This window comes from Mytilus trossulus, chromosome 2 (genome assembly GCF_036588685.1).
Source record: "Mytilus trossulus isolate FHL-02 chromosome 2, PNRI_Mtr1.1.1.hap1, whole genome shotgun sequence".
Classification (NCBI taxonomy): Eukaryota; Metazoa; Mollusca; class Bivalvia; order Mytilida; family Mytilidae; genus Mytilus; species Mytilus trossulus.
This window is the reverse complement of record NC_086374.1, coordinates 92275636-92294504: the sequence shown is the minus strand read 5'-3', so window position 1 is coordinate 92294504 and position 18869 is coordinate 92275636. Positions and strand designations below refer to the sequence as shown.

General features: G+C 31.4%; 1 protein-coding gene across 2 annotated transcripts; it reads right to left on the bottom strand.

The window, feature by feature from the left end:
- Nucleotides 1-513: 513 nt before the first annotated feature.
- LOC134708366 (uncharacterized) lies at nucleotides 514-16491 on the bottom strand. Of its 2 annotated transcripts, none has more exons than XM_063568840.1 (11): nucleotides 16316-16491; nucleotides 12716-12794; nucleotides 12110-12373; nucleotides 11336-11485; nucleotides 9923-10112; nucleotides 7370-8654; nucleotides 6783-7004; nucleotides 5861-5956; nucleotides 3562-5218; nucleotides 2853-2890; nucleotides 514-1677 (listed from the first exon to the last, which is right to left on the bottom strand). In XM_063568840.1, exons 1-9 carry the CDS (start codon nucleotides 16331-16333, stop codon nucleotides 3614-3616), a joined length of 3909 nt encoding a protein of 1302 aa, XP_063424910.1. In that variant the 5' UTR covers nucleotides 16334-16491; the 3' UTR covers nucleotides 514-1677; nucleotides 2853-2890; nucleotides 3562-3613. The 2 variants fall into 2 exon arrangements, with proteins under 2 accessions (XP_063424910.1, XP_063424911.1); XM_063568841.1 differs by lacking the exon at nucleotides 16316-16491 and adding an exon at nucleotides 14857-15043.
- Nucleotides 16492-18869: the final 2378 nt, after the last annotated feature.

Sequence of the window (18869 nt, the reverse complement as noted above, 5' to 3'; positions counted from 1 at the left end):
AAGGAAGATATGGTATGAGTGCAGATGAGACAACTCTCCATCTAAGTCACAATTTATAAAAGTAAACCATTATAGGTGAAGGTACGGTCTTCACAAGTATCTTAGGCTCACAACAAACAGTAAGCTATAAAGGGTCCCCAAAGTTACCAGTGTAAAACCTTTCAAACGGGAAAACCAACGGTCTAATCTATATACAAAACGAGAAACGAGAAACAACTGTAAAGTTTAGTATGACGTCCATTTTCACTGAACTAATCCATATTTTTGTTTATAGGCCAGCTGAAGCACGCATTTGGGTGCGGGATTTTTTCTTGTTGTATTGAAGAACCAAATATATCTGAGAAACAACCCTTATATGATTTGCGCGCCTTATAATTATTTTGTACATTAAATCCAGTTTAACTGTACCATGTATACCTTTAAAAAAAAATAGAACAATTCTGAGATATGATGATACCGACCAGCCAAATATATATACATTACAATCATTCTATAAAACAAATATTGTTAATTTATTCCTTATATAATCTGAAAATCATACCAAACAAGAATCAAATAACACGAACCAATGAACCATGAATATAAAATCAAGGTCATATTAATATAATTGCAAGATAGACAATTTCACCATACAAACATTCCATACTCCAAAAATATATCTAACTAAATGCTTAAAGTATCCGAGAAATACACCAAAACACAAACATTTTACTGTGCCGGACCACTTAACACTGAAAATGATGCCAAGGTCAGATGACACCTGTGAAGTGGACATTTAGACATTAAAATCGTTCAATACAACCAAATATAGAAAAACTATTGCATTTGGTATCTTAGATTTTGTCTAAACCACGAACACATAACACGAACACGTAAAATGAGGTCATGGTCAAGTGAAAACTGTTTTCCTAATTTTGGGAGCACACCATATTATTTAAGTGTGCACAGTATATTATAATATGCGTACAATATGTTTAAGTTGTGTGCACAACATATTTAAGTTGTGCGCACAATATATTCAAGTTGTGCGCACAATATATTATTTTGTGCGCACTATATATTTAAGTTGTGCGCACAATATATTATTTTGTGCGCACTATAAATTTAAGTTGTGTGCACAATATATTATTTTGTGCGCACTATAAATTTAAGTTGTGTGCACAATATATTATTTTGTGCGCACAATATATTTTTTTTTCTTTGCATGTCCCTAGCGGAGCTCCGTACATTGGCAATCATACCACATTTCTTTTTTTTTAAATTAGGCATAAACCTCAAATAGATTTTAATAACACTTTGCAGCTTGATAGTACAGCCAATTCGTATTCCTGGAAGCGGATACCTGGCAATGGTAACTGGTTTATAACTCTTTTTTTTACAAATAATCTAAATCTTTCCGAGGATGATAAAGTACAAATTCATCAAAAAAATAATTCATTTCAGATCATAGAAATGTACGATTACAGTCATGAGTCTGATACATTAAATTTGCAGACTCAAAAATGATAATTAAAATTGTTCTTATTTACAACATAGTATATGAACAAGTAAAAATAAATAGAACTGCAAGTCATTTGTGCCAATTAATGACAATAACAACAATGAAATTGTCAGTTAATTTAAAAACATAATATCTCCTTGACAGACAACAGCTTCTTTCATCTTCTTGACCACATCCTGATAAAAGAATAAACAAACAAAACATTAAGAAAACATTCAACAATTTACTGAATTTATGAGCACAACTTTTTTTTAAATAAGATGTTTTCATGAAATGAATGTACACATTGATTGATATATTTTTGTTTAGAAGCAGTCAAAATAGCTATGCAACTCCTTTTTTTTTTTTTTTTTTTAAATTTATGCCTTTATTAGTATAAATTTCTCACATTTCGTAGTATAGGGAGATATAATTGTATATACCGTACTAGCGTAGTAGTTTTATAAGTTAACGTCACTAGGTATAGCACATGTGACTAACTTTATAGTGGGACATTTTTTCCAATAGATGATCACTTTCTAACCCGCTGCAGGGCAACATTCAAGTTCCATACATATTATGAATATACTTTTGGTACATGTATGCATTTATATATTTTTCAAAAACAATACACGTCCAAGTATGTCTTGTCAGATGACTTTATGCATGAGGTCGGATCCATGTTTCCAGTTTATTCCACTATTGGGTTTGTTTGGTTGTACCTGACAGGCGAGGTCGTTTATGATCGATTTATTCAGTTATTCAGTTTACATTCATGTCAACCATATTATAGCTCTTGCTAGTACAAGGTTTACTTTTTCTAGATAAGTTGTACCTAATAGTATATTTTTTGGTTTTTGTCATCAGGAGTAATTGTGGTTTTTGCTTTTTTCATATGGTTATATATATATATATTAGGACACATGGATGTAATTATCTAATAAATTCTGTTGTCCACTATGCTTGCTGGGCTATCTGCAACACTTTATATATTGTATTCATTTGTGCCTTATAATAGATATGAGCTTATAGGGTATACTATATATCATTAAATAGATGTACAACTAAACAGGTAATTAGTGTAAAAGTTCATTCATAAATTAGAGTACAGGTACGTAAACCATGTATATTCTAGGAAAGTACAGATATCTTAAATAAGGATTTCATGTTGAAAGGTAATTTTGTATACAGTTTGTACATCTTTAATCTATAAAATCAATGTTAAGACATGATGGTCTTGACAAGTCCAAGATAGATGAAAGCCATTCACAATACAGCATTCATAAATAGTTCTTCCCTTTCTATTTATAGTTATATACTCTAAATCTGTACACATTTGAAAAGACTTTGATGAATAGTTCAATTTATATACCTTTAAGAATTCATTGATAGTTCTCTGGTTCTTCTGACCTGAAAAAGAACAAACAAACAACAGAGCCAGTATACATTTAAAATGGAAATTATTTAAGTCACATCAAAACACAGGTTTAGATCAAACCAAGAACAATTTTCTTCGTTAACCATGATGCAATCATGAAGAGATTAATCATACTTTATTTTTTCTCTCAGTTTTTGGGGGATTGTTAGGTATCCCTTATTGACTGTTACCACATACTGCTCTGTATTCAAATTTCTGTCAGAAAAAAATTGAAATTCAGAATTTATTTGGAAGTATCATATTGAAAAAAAAATGACATTTATTTAACAAACTGTTCTCAAAATCAATACAGATCTTTGTCACATTATATTTGAAGAATCATCCCCATTTTTTTTTTTCTCTCATATTTATTTGAAAATAATTCTTTGTTATGACAATATACTTTTCTACTTAACCTTTTGTTTATCCTCACTGCTTACAAACCAATATGCCATGAATGAAAATGCACATACTGTACCATATATTTTTTGTTCACACCATAGAATGTACTTTATTTTTTTTTCTTCTTTATTGTTGAAGGCCATATGGTGGAATATAATTGCTAACATGCACAGCTCTTGGACTTTGGCTGATAGCTTTTTCATTGGCAATCATACCAATTCTCATTATTTTTATATTGTCGAAATTCAAAGAAAAAACTAACTTGTATAAATGACCAGATTAGGTGTATCTAATATTGTTTTGTTGTTGTCAATTCAGGCTAAATATGCAGCTGCTATATCACATCTCTGTTCAAATGACGAGCGTTTCATTTCACACCACTGATGAATCATGTATTGAAGGTAAAAGCAAAATTTTCCCAATGACATAGATCTGGCAGAATATTTGATTTTCTGAATGAATGAGTTGAACTGCTCGCATATTTCCGTGTTCAAGCCCTGCAATGGACAAATTCTTTGGGATTTGTAGCAGAAAGGACATTTGTGACTGTAGCCATGAAATAAATCGTGCCAAAATCGGGTATTCTCCCAGAAACCAGGTTCCCTGTTCAGACAGTACTCCTCAAACTGACATGAAAAATCATAAAATACCTCTTCTGGAGCATGTTCTAAGTATGAATAGGCAGAAGAGAAAGGGTCTTTCCTCCCTTCAGATCCTGGAATGATATGAAAACCATAACAATGACCATAGTGCTTAGGGTCAAACCAAAGAAATAAGTATGTAGTACCACGTCTGGAGACCTCGGGGTATATCTTATTACACTGCTCATCAGACCTAGTAGGTGGGTCATCATAATTCTTTGAATGTGCATTTTCATTCATGGTATAAATTGGAATGTCTCTAAGCTTCTCTCCACTGGGTGTAAAGTAGTAAGCTGCACCATATCTTTCAGGATTGTACGTAGACGGCTGACGGACAGCAGGAGGTGGATCTTTATTCTTTTCTCTTATACGTTGGATTCTTAGGACAAGATACTGAAATAAAGAAATAACATCAGAAAATGACTGTTCATAAGGTAAAGCAGCATATAAAGTATCACGAATTTCTGGAGAAAAATCAGATATCAAATTTATTCTGTGGTTTTGTGTAGATGTTCTCAATTCCAACAAAATAGAATCCAAAAGATCTGTGTAGCGAAAAGGAATCAATGATGACAAAGAATGATTTGTTGACAAAAACTTGAATATAACTGCTAATTTCTTCTGTACAGACTCAGGATACTCATTACATACAAATTTGCGCATGATGTTTGAACACTGATCAGAAACTGTTTCAATAAGGAGTGTATTTCTAATGAGTTCTTCTTCAAATTCTAATGTCTGATTTAATTGTCCAAGTGCTTTTTTTGATGTGTATGCAAGGTGATCTCTGCATTTTCTTATTATAGCATCCGGTTGTTCTTCGCTATTGAAATTCAAGAAACAACGATCATTTCTTCTGTGACATGGGTCAATTTTTTCTGTTGAAGTTGGTTTTTCTATTGGATCTGTATCTGCATTTTTAAAGCTAATACCAATTTTAGTGCCATCACATGCTAAGAATTTTGGGTTGTATTTGCAGATAGAACAAGGCTTTCTGAAATCAGTCTTGAATTTACTACTCCATGAAAACCACCAAGCAATGAATGTTTGAGGGTACATAAATTTAGCTGAATTAAGAAAATTTCTCCTGTATTTTTTGCTCATGATTTTGCAATATGCACTGAAAGTGACATGAGTGTTCAATGCATGATCTACAAAATCCCAGCCAATCTCATCTCCTGCAGCAGTTTCCTTTGAAAGAAAATGGAGGCTGTCTGAAGATCCACCATATTGAACTTGGCACTCTGCATTTGCTGCCAAGCAATTCCTACCAAATACCTAAAAAAAGAAGGAAAAGCAAATTGCATTTTTCTATTAAATACTTAAAGCCAAAATATAGATTTTATCTGTTTCTGATTCATCACGGAATTCAAGTATCTGTATATTATTTCTACATCAGTTGAATATGAAATATACTGTTTAAAATAAAGTATCATAACTTTTGATTTAACTATGTTCATACTAATAATTGCATAAAAGAAATAGTATTTAATTTATACAGGTAAGGGTCATATAAAATATTTCTTGGAATCGATTGGCAGGAGCCTTTTGTTGGATAAACTTTTTTTTTTTAAATAAACTTTTGTAGGACTGAACACTACACATTCATTTATATAACACTTTAAAAAAAATAAACAATTTTTAATTACTTTGTATAGGGCCCACATTGGAATTTAAAAATTGAGAAATGAATAACCTCACTGGATCTGCACTAGTAATTGTTTGTCTCATCAATGATATGAATGATATTAAGAAAAACAATTAAATAGGCAAATTATAAAAATTACATTGAAAATTGTAGTATCTACAAAAATTTAAAGTCTTTTTAATTTCATTAAACTGGTTTATAATTAAAAATAAATGAAAGCACACATAGTTCTTAAATTCAAAATGGCTCAAGACTTAGTAAAACATTCTCACTTCAAATCTAGCTGGTCCGTTTGTCAAAAACACCACTGTCCTGTACTTCACCTCGGTCAATACCCCATTTGGATGGTCATCATCAGAGTAGCCGGCCTTTAATTAAAAGAATTTTATTAGACATGAAAACACTAAGCAGAAAAATAAAAAAATATAAAATGTTGAGATATCCATGCAATCTGACCAGATATTTCATTCTAAAATCTAAATAACATGTAAATATTTTGCCATAGAAGCTGAGATAGTTAAGATACTCTTAAACAATAATGTACATCTAGTCTGTCTTTATAACAATTACAAATCAGGCATACTGCACTGGTTATCAGAATTTCGGATACACCAAACCAGGCACTTTATATTTGAGAAACAGGCTATACATGCCCTTAATTTTAGAACTCATTCATATATTTTTGTATCATTCAAAATTATCAGTAAATTGTATGTTCTACAAGGATCACCAATCCTTCACCTTTCATCTGATACCTTAATTACATAAATTTATTCTACATAAGTTTTACCCTTCTCTGTAGAAACTATTTTGTTTTAAATATGTACTACCTTCCAGTATGTCCTTTTTTGACCAGGACTGATTAAGTTGTGTTACAACTAATCATTTTTTTTAAAGAATTCCTTTCAAGCTAGTGCTAGGGGCCATCTTCAACTTGCATTGAGGTGATTTTATTTTTTTAATTTTTTGTTTTTTTGTGTTGAAGGCCTCACTGGTCCTTTCAGATAAAGAACAGCAATAATAGCACTGTTTCTTTGCTTTTTTGAGTTTCTTTGATGTGTACTGTTTTTTTTTGGGTCATGGATGAAAACCCATCATTCTTTGTTTTCCAATTTTGTTATATTTTGCACTTATAGAATTTGTGCCATTTAGGGCAGAATTTTGTAGTAGAAATTTAATAGAGAAAAAAATTACCCCACAAAGACATCCGTCTTCTAATACAGGAGGAAAGAGTACAAGTGGATTGTTTCCGGTCAAATATCCTTTAGTGTCTCGAACAACTCCTTCTGCACCATCAAATACAGCTAATCTTCTTATAATTGCTCGTTGTAAGGCTGGATCATCTTCCTCCTTGGGTCTGTGCTCACTCAAACTTGGGAAATCCCAAAGTCCTGTTGCCGGATTAAAAAAATTTGTCTAAAAACAAAATGTGAACATATTTAATAAATATAACATAACAGACAAAATAAAGTATGTAGTACTATATGAAAAAACTGACATCATGACGTGAATTGTTTCTTCCATATTTTTTTAGATTAACCTTTTTAGTTAGGTAAAATCATACTTTATGGGCAATTGTATCAGTTATTGTATTTATGTTAATTTAAAAACGATTTTTGGTCCATCAAGGAATTGTTTGTGTTGTAGGCATTTAGTTGGTAATTGCATGTTATTTCCAACGTTGGCAAATTCAATTTGATTAAAAGTTTGAGTGAACGGTGTTATTCTTGTCTATTAATTAGATATCTGCTTTGGTTTAATGATTGTAGTTTTTAACTTACCCTCTTTGTTTGAGTAGTTTCTGGTTGAAAAGTATCCTCCAAATCATTCTCATCTTCCTCATTATCAATAAATGCTTCCTCATCTTCATCTTCAATGTCTTCTTCAATATCATTACCATTCATCCATAAATTTTTGTGGTCTTTCATTGCCTGCAGATGAGGACAAACATTACTTGTTTCGCACAAGTATATGACTTTACGAGTAGAAAAACTGTAAATGGCACTACATTCACCGGACTGGCATGATACACGGTTTCTGGAAACATTCACAAACTTACAATCTTGACTACTGTTTGGTACAACTGAAAACTTTTTTGTTCGAAGAGAAGACAGAAGTAAAATTACAGGCTTTTGTAAAGCAGCCAAAGATAACATTATACTTTTCTGAGATTTTGTTGGTGATGTAAAAACTTCTGTGCTGAAGTAGATGGGATAATCAGGTTCAATAATTTCTTTGAAATACTTTATATGGCAGCATTTGATGTTAATAGAATCTATTTCTGTGTCAGGCTGTTCATCTAATGTTGCGAGCTGTAATAAAGTTGCAAAGAGTGTACATGTGCAATGGTATACGTTGACATTCCCAACATTTCTCCTTGTCATGTGAACAAAAGATGACTCCATTAAACATCCAGTGGTCATGTTGACGTCATTCAAACAGAGGACATCGATATCTGATTCGTGAACACGCCAAAATAAACCTCCAGTTTCAGTTTGTGCTGTTTTATACTTTTCATACAAGGAATTGTCTGAAGCCCTGTTGTGTGTTGTAAAGAGAGGATTAACAGTTCGAAGGTTTCTTAAAATATCCTCTTCATTTAAAGCTTTGCGTTTAGGTCTTACTTGTCTCTGAGTAGAATTTTGCATATTTTCCCCAATGTTGATGTTGTCGTCATTGATGTTCTGGCGCAAATTTGCTTGGGAAGACTCTGGGTTACGAAATTTGTCAACTAATCTAAAAATAGCAGAGTAGTTGGATTCTCTGTGATGGTAAAGTATCAGATTACGAAGAGAAGCAGGCTTATATTTCTCAGTGGAATCGCGGATAGATAACATTCTACCATAGCCAACATGAGCATGGGTTCCCTCATTCCAATAGTGGTCATTTGGTAGGCAGGAAATAATTTTGCACTGGTCATATAATGTGTATTTTGAGCTGGATGGTGGATCAAAAATAAATTTAAATTCTGGATTCTCAACAGGGACTCCTTTAGAACGGTAGTTATGTATGGTATTTTCCCATATATGGAGAATAGGATGAAAGACTCCTGAGGCTTCGAGAAATCTACAAAAGAAATATTTAGTTTCAATCATATTACGGTAGATATGTTTTAGGTTAAAATTTCAGACAACTGAAAATATAATATTCTACAGATATAATATTTAATATATGAAATAATATAACTGTAAAGTATCTTTTTTTTAACATGTTAAACTGGTCTCAAAGATTCTCCTTTAATAGCATATATATATCAAAAACAAATACATTATATATTTTTTTCTTATCTGATAAACAACTAGAGGCTCTAAAGAGCCTGTGTCGCTCACCTTGGTCTATGTGAATACTAAACAAAGGACACAGATGGATTCAAGACAAAATTGTGGTTTGGTGATGGTGATGTGTTTGTAGATCTTACTTTACTGAACATTCTTGCTGCTTACAATTATCTCTATCTATAATGAACTTGACCCAGTAGTTACAGTGGAAAATGTTAGTAAAATTTTACAACTTTTGAAAACTGTTAAAAAAAATGACTATATAAAGGGCAATAACTCCTTAGGGGTCAATTGACCATTTTGGTCATGTTGACTTTTTTTTAGGTCTTACTTTGCTGTACATTATTGCTGTTTACAGTTTATCTCTATCTATAATAATATTCAAGATAATAACCAAAAACAGCAAAATTTCCTTAAAATTACCAATTCAGGGGCAGCAACCCTTCGGGCCAGGTGAGCTAAAAATGTATTTACATTTCTTTTTGATGTTCATTTTTCTTAAACTTGCATTATATTTTTCAGAACAATTAAACATATTAATAAACAATGTTAAAAGCTATTCCACAATAGGAGAAAAAACAGCTTAAATTACATAATTAGTAAAATAGAATGTTTGAGGACAAAAATACACCTTCTCATATTTTGCTATTGTCTGCATGCTGTGGTTCTTATCATTGTGTATGAGTATCACAAGAATTGGATGAGTAAAACTTAAGTTAGAGAGAGCAGAAATAAAAATTGGGATGTATGGATGGACTGTAAAAGGTAACACACAATGCTTCTTTCACCCTAAAGCAGGGGCATAACAAAAGTATGGTAAGTATATCATGTATATAGATTCAAAGTGTCATTTTTTTTTTTTCATTTACACACTAAACTTTTAAACCAATAATATTTTTCTTCAATTACTCCTGCAATAAAATAAATAAATACATAGTTGAAAATTGCAAACTGAATAAAAAGATAAATTTATATCTAATTTTAACAAGTATTCCTTAGAGAAAAACTAAGAACATTAATTGATACAAGTTTCAATTCTGAAGATCTCAATTATACCTGGCTTTTTGAGTATTGTTTTCTTTGAGCGAGTCATGTTTGATAACATTTACCACTGTTCCTAGTAACTGGCAGGATTCTGTTGAGGTTTGCGCCTTTGCCATCAACTTTCTGTGTGAATTAAGAATACTGGTTTTATTTCTTTCAAGAAGGTTGACGTATCGTCTTCCAGTATCTGAACCAGGATTACCTACAATAATAAACAATAATCTCATTCTTTGAAACTAGCATTATAAAATTACGGTGTAACTGCTGTTGAGGACAGAATAGTGTTTTTGAATGAGAATATTATCTAGAAAAAATACACTATAGTCGCCGTCACGTAAAATTGGCACCATAATTTTTGTCAAAATTTTCTAAAATATCGACCGCGTTTACTCGAGATCATGTTTTTCAATTAGCGGGATAAAAATCCAATCCAAATACATACTACTGTCCTACCTTTTATTGTGTTTGCACAGTATAATCCTGACCTTCACAAAATCCAGGATTATTTTGTATGGTGGAATCCGACATTGTTATTACCGGAAGTGTTGCCGTGGAGTCCACGTGCTCTCAATTTTCTTGTGTCTCTCGGAGCTGTGCGTCATCTCTATGTAAAAAGCGCGGGAAATCGTATCATCAATGACAATGATATTACCTGGAGAGTAACGAATGTTATGTAGTAAGGGATCCTCATAGAAACCAAGATGGCGGTTTTACAATGAAAACAATCTTGAAAAATGTGAAGGTCAGGATTATACAGTGCAAACACAATAAAAGGTAGGACAGAAGTATATATTTGGATTGGATTTTTATCCCGCTAATTGAAAAACATGATCTCGAGTAAACGCGGTCGATATTTTAGAAAATTTTGACAAAAATCATGGTGCCAATTTTACGTGACGGCGACTATAGAGAAATATCTCTTATCAGACGATTGATTGCTGTTGTTGACTCGCCCTAATTAGCTTTAACATGTAGGTCCAGGTTAAACATACCTTGCTGGGTTCAAACTTACAACCTCAATGTTGACAGGATAATTATCACATTAAATCACTAAACTGCTGAAGCTCCCATTTTACAAAATTCAAATTGGAGCATGCATATGCAGAATATTCTTAATAACTTAAATCACAATCCTCTTTAAAAATAGAAAAAATAAATTATTGGAAGCAGCTTATAAATCATATCATTTGTATTATAAAAAGCTCGAAGTTTTTTATATGCTGTTCATATATAATTATGTATGTCTGTTTATGTTTTACTTGCTTATGGCTTTATTTTTTTTATTTATCATAAATTGTCTTCTATGTTTCATCTTTCTCCATAGTTTGGTACCATCTATGAAGCTTATCAATTTGAGGCTGAACATGGAATTATGACCAATGCAGTTGTCTTTATTTAGTGTATATTTTAAAATAGTAAACTTGCTTAAAGAATGATGACTTCTTTTTCTTTCTAACTTAAGGGTGTATCTTCTGTGGTACTGCTTTATATCATCTTGAGTGGAAACTTGCAACCAAACCAGTTTTGTCATATCCAAACGATGTTCCTCAAAATAATTCTTAAGCTGAGACATTCCTAGTGACAAAAAATAAGAAACTTATTTCTGTAAATGTTACAACAATGAATAAATATATTTTTTCACAAATTGAAATAATGCTAAATGTTACTGATTCGACAAATTTATCTTAACACTATGCAGAATTTGTAAAAAAAAAAAAGATATTCATATAAAGTTTTATTCACCATTAACTTTTTTTTCTAGATTTCCTTATTCACAATCATGGTATGTTAACAGGACCTGTTATAAAACTGCATGATGTGTTAACATTTTTAGAGGCATTTAATTGTATAATGTTGATAGTGAAAACTGCTCTAGAACTGATATAAATGAGTTTCCTTCAAAAATATATATACCTGAAAAACATGATAATCATGAGTTGTATGGCTAAGAACCATGATTAATCATATGATATAAAATAGTTTATACTTTAAGGAATGTTTAATTCCTTATTTTTTTTAGATTAATTGCACACCTTACTCAAATAATGTTATAACATAGACATATTACAAATATGAAAACAATGTAAAAAAGTAAAAAAAATTCAATGGGAAAAAACTAAGGACAATTGTCATGATTGTGTAGATCACTGTGTATGAATTTACATGGTACATGTAGATATGAACAATAATGAAGCATACCCTCAGATAAGAAATATCCCTGAAGAACTCCACTTTCAAAAAATCTACAGTAGTAAACATCATCAAGCTTAAAGAAGGAGCAGTAAAACTCTCCATCAGTAAGGGAGGGTGATGACAGATCTAACATGGTTTTCTCTAACTGAAATAAAAACGGTGTTTCTGGTGAAGTGAAGTCAGCAGCGGCCAAAGATTCAGAACATTTTCCTTCTAGATACACAGCTCTTGAGGCAATTTCTAGATTCTTCTTTAAGCTGACTTTCCATTCTACAATGAATTTTGATTTATACGGTTTACTTATTCATTTTAACAATAGATTTTTTACCTAGAAGCAACATGAATTTCATTTAAAAATGTAAAGATTTTTGCAATAATAAAACCATTTAAAATAAATGAAAGATGATATGTTTGTTAACCTTATATCATGTAGAACATTGACATGTCAGTTAGCTAAGTTTTTGTGCTGATTTTACTCAGAAAATGTATTGTTTATCTTTTTGTTTCAAGTTTAATAAATATATAGTAATGCTATCAATATAAAAAAAAACAATTAAAAATACTGCACATACATGACATATATTTCTACAATTTATGTTATTCATGAATTACCTCTGTCTTCCAACTGTTGCAAAACTGAAGATGATGGACATGCTAATTCTGGTCTAGTTGAGCGTACTCCAAAAGTTTCCTATCAAATAAACAAATAATAAATTTAAAAATGAAAATTTTCTTACTACATGTTACTGTGTATAATTTCAGCTTACGCCCCAAAAGGTAATAAGCATTTGTTATATGCCACATAATAACTTATCATAGCCAAGCTGCTGACATTTTTCACTATCTACTAAATAAAGAACTAGAATGAAGCCTTAGTAAGGTGTGACTCATAATATTTTTAGAAAGCACTTGGGTTTAATTGATTACTGATTATACATGGACACATGCAAGTAACTGATCTTTAGATAAAATTAAAATTAATCAAACAGAAGCACAAGTTTTTTTAGATGAAATATAGAAAATGTTCCTCTGCACACGCACCTGTACATCATTTTATTGTTCAACTGATAGGAATTCAAGAAAGAACCCATTAGATCTTGATGAAACTTTAAGAAAACCTTGAAAACCACAGTTAATTGTTTCTCCTAAGCAAAGGGTTAGGAATTACTAGAATTTAGGCAGGACCCCATTGGAAATTTAGTGTTCCCTTTTTTCAGTCAGATTGATGCAAAATGTTTAAACTTCATTATCATGATTATAATAAATTAAAAGATATGATTGCGGAAAAATAGATATGGTGGTGTTATAATTCCTCTAATGTCTATATGTTTAGTATTGTTAAAAACTCCATTTTAACAAAAAACAATATTTCAACCAGATTTGCTATTTTCCCCAACTATCATGTGTATGCAAATAAACAAATGATCTTAAAAGGAAGGGGAATGTAGCACTCATTTTAAACTTATTAGATGAAGCTGAGAAGCAGGTATTCAATCCTGACTGTTGCCTTTTCCCACTTCCCACTTTAGTTAATATATATATAGAATAACCATACATTGTCTCGAAATATCAATGTTATTTGTAAAAGGCTTAGAAACAGGTAGAAAGCGAGGCTGTGCAAAGCATTTCTAGCTGTTTCGAGCCAATACAAATAACTTTTATATTTAGAGACAATGTATGGTTATTCTTTATACTGCAACTCTTATAACTGTTCTAAATGAAGTATTAAGGGTAAAAACCATCATTTCTTTATTTTGAGCAGAAGACATCAAATTTCCACGAACCTGTATGTTTTATTGATGTCGTAAATAAAACTCTACGGAAACGCATTGTCAACGTCATAAAAAAGGCACTAACTGTATATCACATATGAATATACGGTCAATGCAATTTGACTGCTCAAATAGCACAGCTGCAGTAGATATATAAAAAATAATATTGATAAAATATTTTATAAAATTTTAATGTCAATGAATGTTACAATGAATATAAAGTTACATTCATTGACATTAAAATTTTCTTCAGAAAATTTCTTCAGAAAATTTCAGTAAAAATATGTAAACTTTAAAAAAAAAATGACAATATGTCGATAGTAGTATTTAGTACATATGTGATGCCCAACATAGATGTGTAAGCATTGTGTATTAGTTTAATAAAATATAAGACAATAACTTCGAGAGGATAACCGCACTTCAGAATAAAAGCCAAAAATAGAGACAAAATGTATGTTATGTATGTAACTATGTATGTGCCAGTACCAAGGCAGGAGCCGGTAATTCAGTGGTTGTCGTTTGTTAATGGGTTACATATTTTCTTTTCATTCAACATTTTTTTAAACATAAATTAGACTGTTTGTTTTCTCGTTTAAATTGTTTTACATTTGTCATTTCTGATCCTTTTATAGCTGAATATACGGTATGGGCTTGCTCATTGTTGAAAGCCATACAAGAACCTATAGTTGTTAATTTCTATGTCTCTTGTGGAAGGTGTCTCATTTATGGCAATCATAACACATCTTTTTTTTTATATACACCATAGGGAGAAGTGGAGGGTCGTGTCATGTTTTTTTAAACTCTATTTTCCAAATCAGGAACCTGATGTTAGTTGGTTGGTTGTCGTTTGTTGATGTGGTTTAGTAGTGATTCTGTTTTTTTATAATTAGGTTTCCAAGTTTGAATGTCTTTATAGCTTGCTGTTCAGTGTTAGCCAGGTCTCTGTGTCGAAACCTTTACCTTTGATCTGTAATTGTTTACCTTTACAAATTGTGATTTTGATGGAAAGTTGTCTCATTGGCACTCATACCATATCTTCTTACACCTATCTATATCTATTTATTTCTTTTAAAAGCATTTGTGTGTGACAACTGCTTAGGAGGTATTTCCCTGCCTTGCCAAGTAAACATTTTCCTCTAATTTTTTTACATCCAATAACAAAGGGAAATAATCCAAATTTACAAAATTACGGGTTAACTCGGCCCAGGATCAACTCGAACCACGACAAGACAAAACAGCACACTCAAAATCATGTCACAAAAAATAAAATGAAAATATAAAATAATACGGAAATACCGACTTACCTACCCTAAATTTTTTTAAAGCATGTAACCTTAACAGACATAATATATATATTTTTTGGCCTAAAAATAAAAAAATGTTTTTTTATAAATTATTTACAAACTAAAAAAACCAAACTTTTTGTCACCTGTCATGCTTGCGTAAAACATATATTCGGTGTGAGCCAAGGCTCCGTGTTGAAGGCCGTACTTTAACCTATAATGGTTTAATTTTTAAATTGTTATTTGGATGGAGAGTTGTCTCATTGGCACTCACACCACATCTTCCTATATCTATGATATTAAAGTTGGGTCTAAAAAAACACACATTGGCGGCAATGGCCTTGTTTATACATGTAAATAAATACAACCATTAAACCATTCCAATGTATCGAGAATTGGTACTTACAGAACATTAGCTATTTCTAGACTATTCTGCAGAATAACAATCCTGAAGATGTTTGAACCAATAGTTTGTGAAGTTAGCGGTCAGTGTAACAAGTTGTCAAGTTGTATTTTGCCAATGTATGAAAGAATTTTTTAATCTGGACTAGCTAGAAGGATAAATTCTGGATTTCTTTGCAAATTGAAAAATCATATTCAGTTTAATATGTTTAAACATTTTCAACAATTGTTTACTGCATGTTGTAGCAGATTATTCATCTTGTACTGTGAAAGCTCATTATTTTTTAGCTCTTACCGAATCTAGGTTATTCTCCTTTTTTCAGTAACCCCCCCCCCCCCCCCCCAATCCTAATTTGTAATAAATTTCCATTGTTTTTGTTTTTTTTAATGTAGTGTTCCCAAGTTCTTGTCAAATACACAACTCAAGACTAAGATTAAAGTTATCCAGTCATGCAGTGTATGCTTTCGTTTATGCCCAGAACGACTTTTTTGTAACTTTAGTTTCTCATATATGAATGCACGTGCGGAGCGTGGGACCTTATTAAACCTGGGTATATATGAAACCTCCAAAGGTTAATAGTTAGTAATTACTTTTGTAATAGGTATGACTAGCTATTGACGAGTAGTGTACGCACATCTTCGGTTGGGCTTCGATGTTTTTTTTAAAGGGGGAGGGTCGATGTTATGGAGTTGAAAACCCGCAAGACACACTGTTAAAGCACTTTTTGCTGCATTCAGTTGGCAAGCTAACTTACTTTCACTAAATTACTCATAATCCTGCTAATAATTAAATAAAATCAACTATAGAATTGTTGTGACCCCTTGGTGAAGCAACAATGGCCGACAAAGATGCTCTGCAGCAGTAGCTATATCACATGATTCAAGCAACCAATGGGACGTACAGCACCAGACTTTTTTGTAATATATGATATGATTGGTTCCTACGTTTTGGTAGGTAAATACTATGCGTAATTTACTTATTTAAACGTTAAAACAGCTCAATTTCCGAATGTATAAAGCATGACAAAATATTTCTGCAGGAAAAAAAGGAGACGATTATGTAAGGTTAAGAACATGGTTGATGTCAAAATAAAGTTTATTGTATAAAGCAAAGTTTAACAAAGGAAATGTTTTGAAGACAAATTTAATAATTGTAAAAAATGAATTTGTAAAATATAGGGTAAAACGTCATTACAAATGTAGAGTAAAAAATGTGATACATCTTTGTTATTACACACTACTTATTTCTGCCTATCTGTGTAATTTGCTTTTACTCAAGTGTTAAGTATTACGTCACAAGAAACCTTATAGAAAAGGACCACAAAAGACACTTTACATACAAATCAATGTAAATGATGAGTAAAAAGTAATTTATGAAAAAAAAAAATCAAATAATTACAGTTTCTGTCTTACGTTTGATACTGAAAAGGTACCTAATTGTGTTAGATAATTGTTATACTGTGTGTTGTAAGATAATGTCTATACTGTGTTCCCAACACAGTATAAAAATGATTCATTTGTTATTAGTATTATAACTCTAAAACCAATATCTGCATAAATATACAAAAAGCTAAGACATTTGATTTGATGTCCTGTTTCGAGCGGACGTGGCTTAAGAGTACATTAATGACAAACGGACGCAAATGATTGGCATACTAGGTTGAACAGACAAAAAGAGGAATGAATATGTTGCAGATGACCGTAAATCTTATTGTAAGTTTAGACTTGTTTTTATTAAATGCACATGCAACTCATTTCTCAGTTTAATCATACATGTACTAACAAAATTTTAAACAGAAGTTAAAATGATCGCATTGACAAATGCCGACTAAACACTATACAGAAAATCAAATAATTCAGCACACGAGGAAAAAATACGTAGCAACTTTAGTACACAATTTCAAATCATGATGGGATTATGGTTACTAAAAATCAATGTAAGTACTCATAAGAGCAATATCTATAAATCTTACTACAATATCAATGAAAAAATCTGGATTAAGATTGTTTTATTGAACAAAAAGTTTCCTAGGATAGACTTTTTTTATATCTAAAAATTAAAACAGCTAAATTTCCGAATGTATAATGGTTGCACTTTGTAAATACTGCATTTTTTCTGTTGGGGAGATATGTAATATTTACAGATAATTTGATTTGTTAATATACTGGTTCCCAGATATGATCCCTATGCTCCATCTCATAGAGACATAACTTGGAACTGGTACCAGTATAAAAAAAAAGTACTATTGCGGTAAAAAAATGAATTCTGAAGCAGGCAAAAGGTTGGGATAGTACAACATGTTTTTATATGTTCAAACTCTAACAAGTTCGGGGCATATACATATTGAAATTGTGCCGCACAGCCCTATATTTTATAACAAAGAAAGTGTTAATAAAGACAAGTTTAATGATTGGAAAAAAATATTTTTGTAAAATATAGGATAAAACGTCATTCCAAGTGTAGAGTAAAACAGGTGATAAATCTTTGTTATTAAACACTACCTATTTCTGCTTATCTGTGTTTGCTTTTACTCAAGTGTTAAGTATTACGTCATAAGAAACCTTATAGAAAAGGACAATAAAAGACATTTTACATAAAATAAATGTCTAAATTAAAAGTATAGATGTACAAAATTGAAAGAAAATGTGGGGCAAAACACGTTTTTTGTGTGTTTATATTTTCCTTTCGCATTTTACTGCAAGAGCTGAAGTACTGATAACTGGACTGACAATGTCCTCTGTCACTATCTCCATGTAATCACAGAGTGATAATTAGAAGTTAATCGGTGCCAATTTTACTGAACCACACGCGACAGTTAATATATCTTCAATTATACCGACGATAAACCTATTGTTAAATTTCAAAATTTAATGCAAACGTACATACGCTGATAAAACAACATCGGACAAAACTATAAAGCCAATTTTGGACTTTCCTATATAAACTGAGTGTTTATGGTTTGTTATGGGGATGAATACATACCTTGTCACGTCCGTACAGTGTTTTTGTTTATTGCTTTACTTTGTATCATTCTGAGTTATTCCCATTTCAACTGACTTTTGTGGTGTGTTTTTTTGATACACTGTTAAATCGTAAGTTGTACCAGGTTAAGGGAATGGCTTGCTGCCAAATAACTACTTGGACGCCACTGCATTGTGTATGTACCTGTTTCAGGTCAGTTGATTATTACTGGGTGGTTTTAGTTTATCATATTCATTTTTCGTTTAATAACTGATCATTCATATGCGTAACAGATAGATACCATTTATAATTACAATATCTTTTTAGTTAGACTCATCTATATTTTT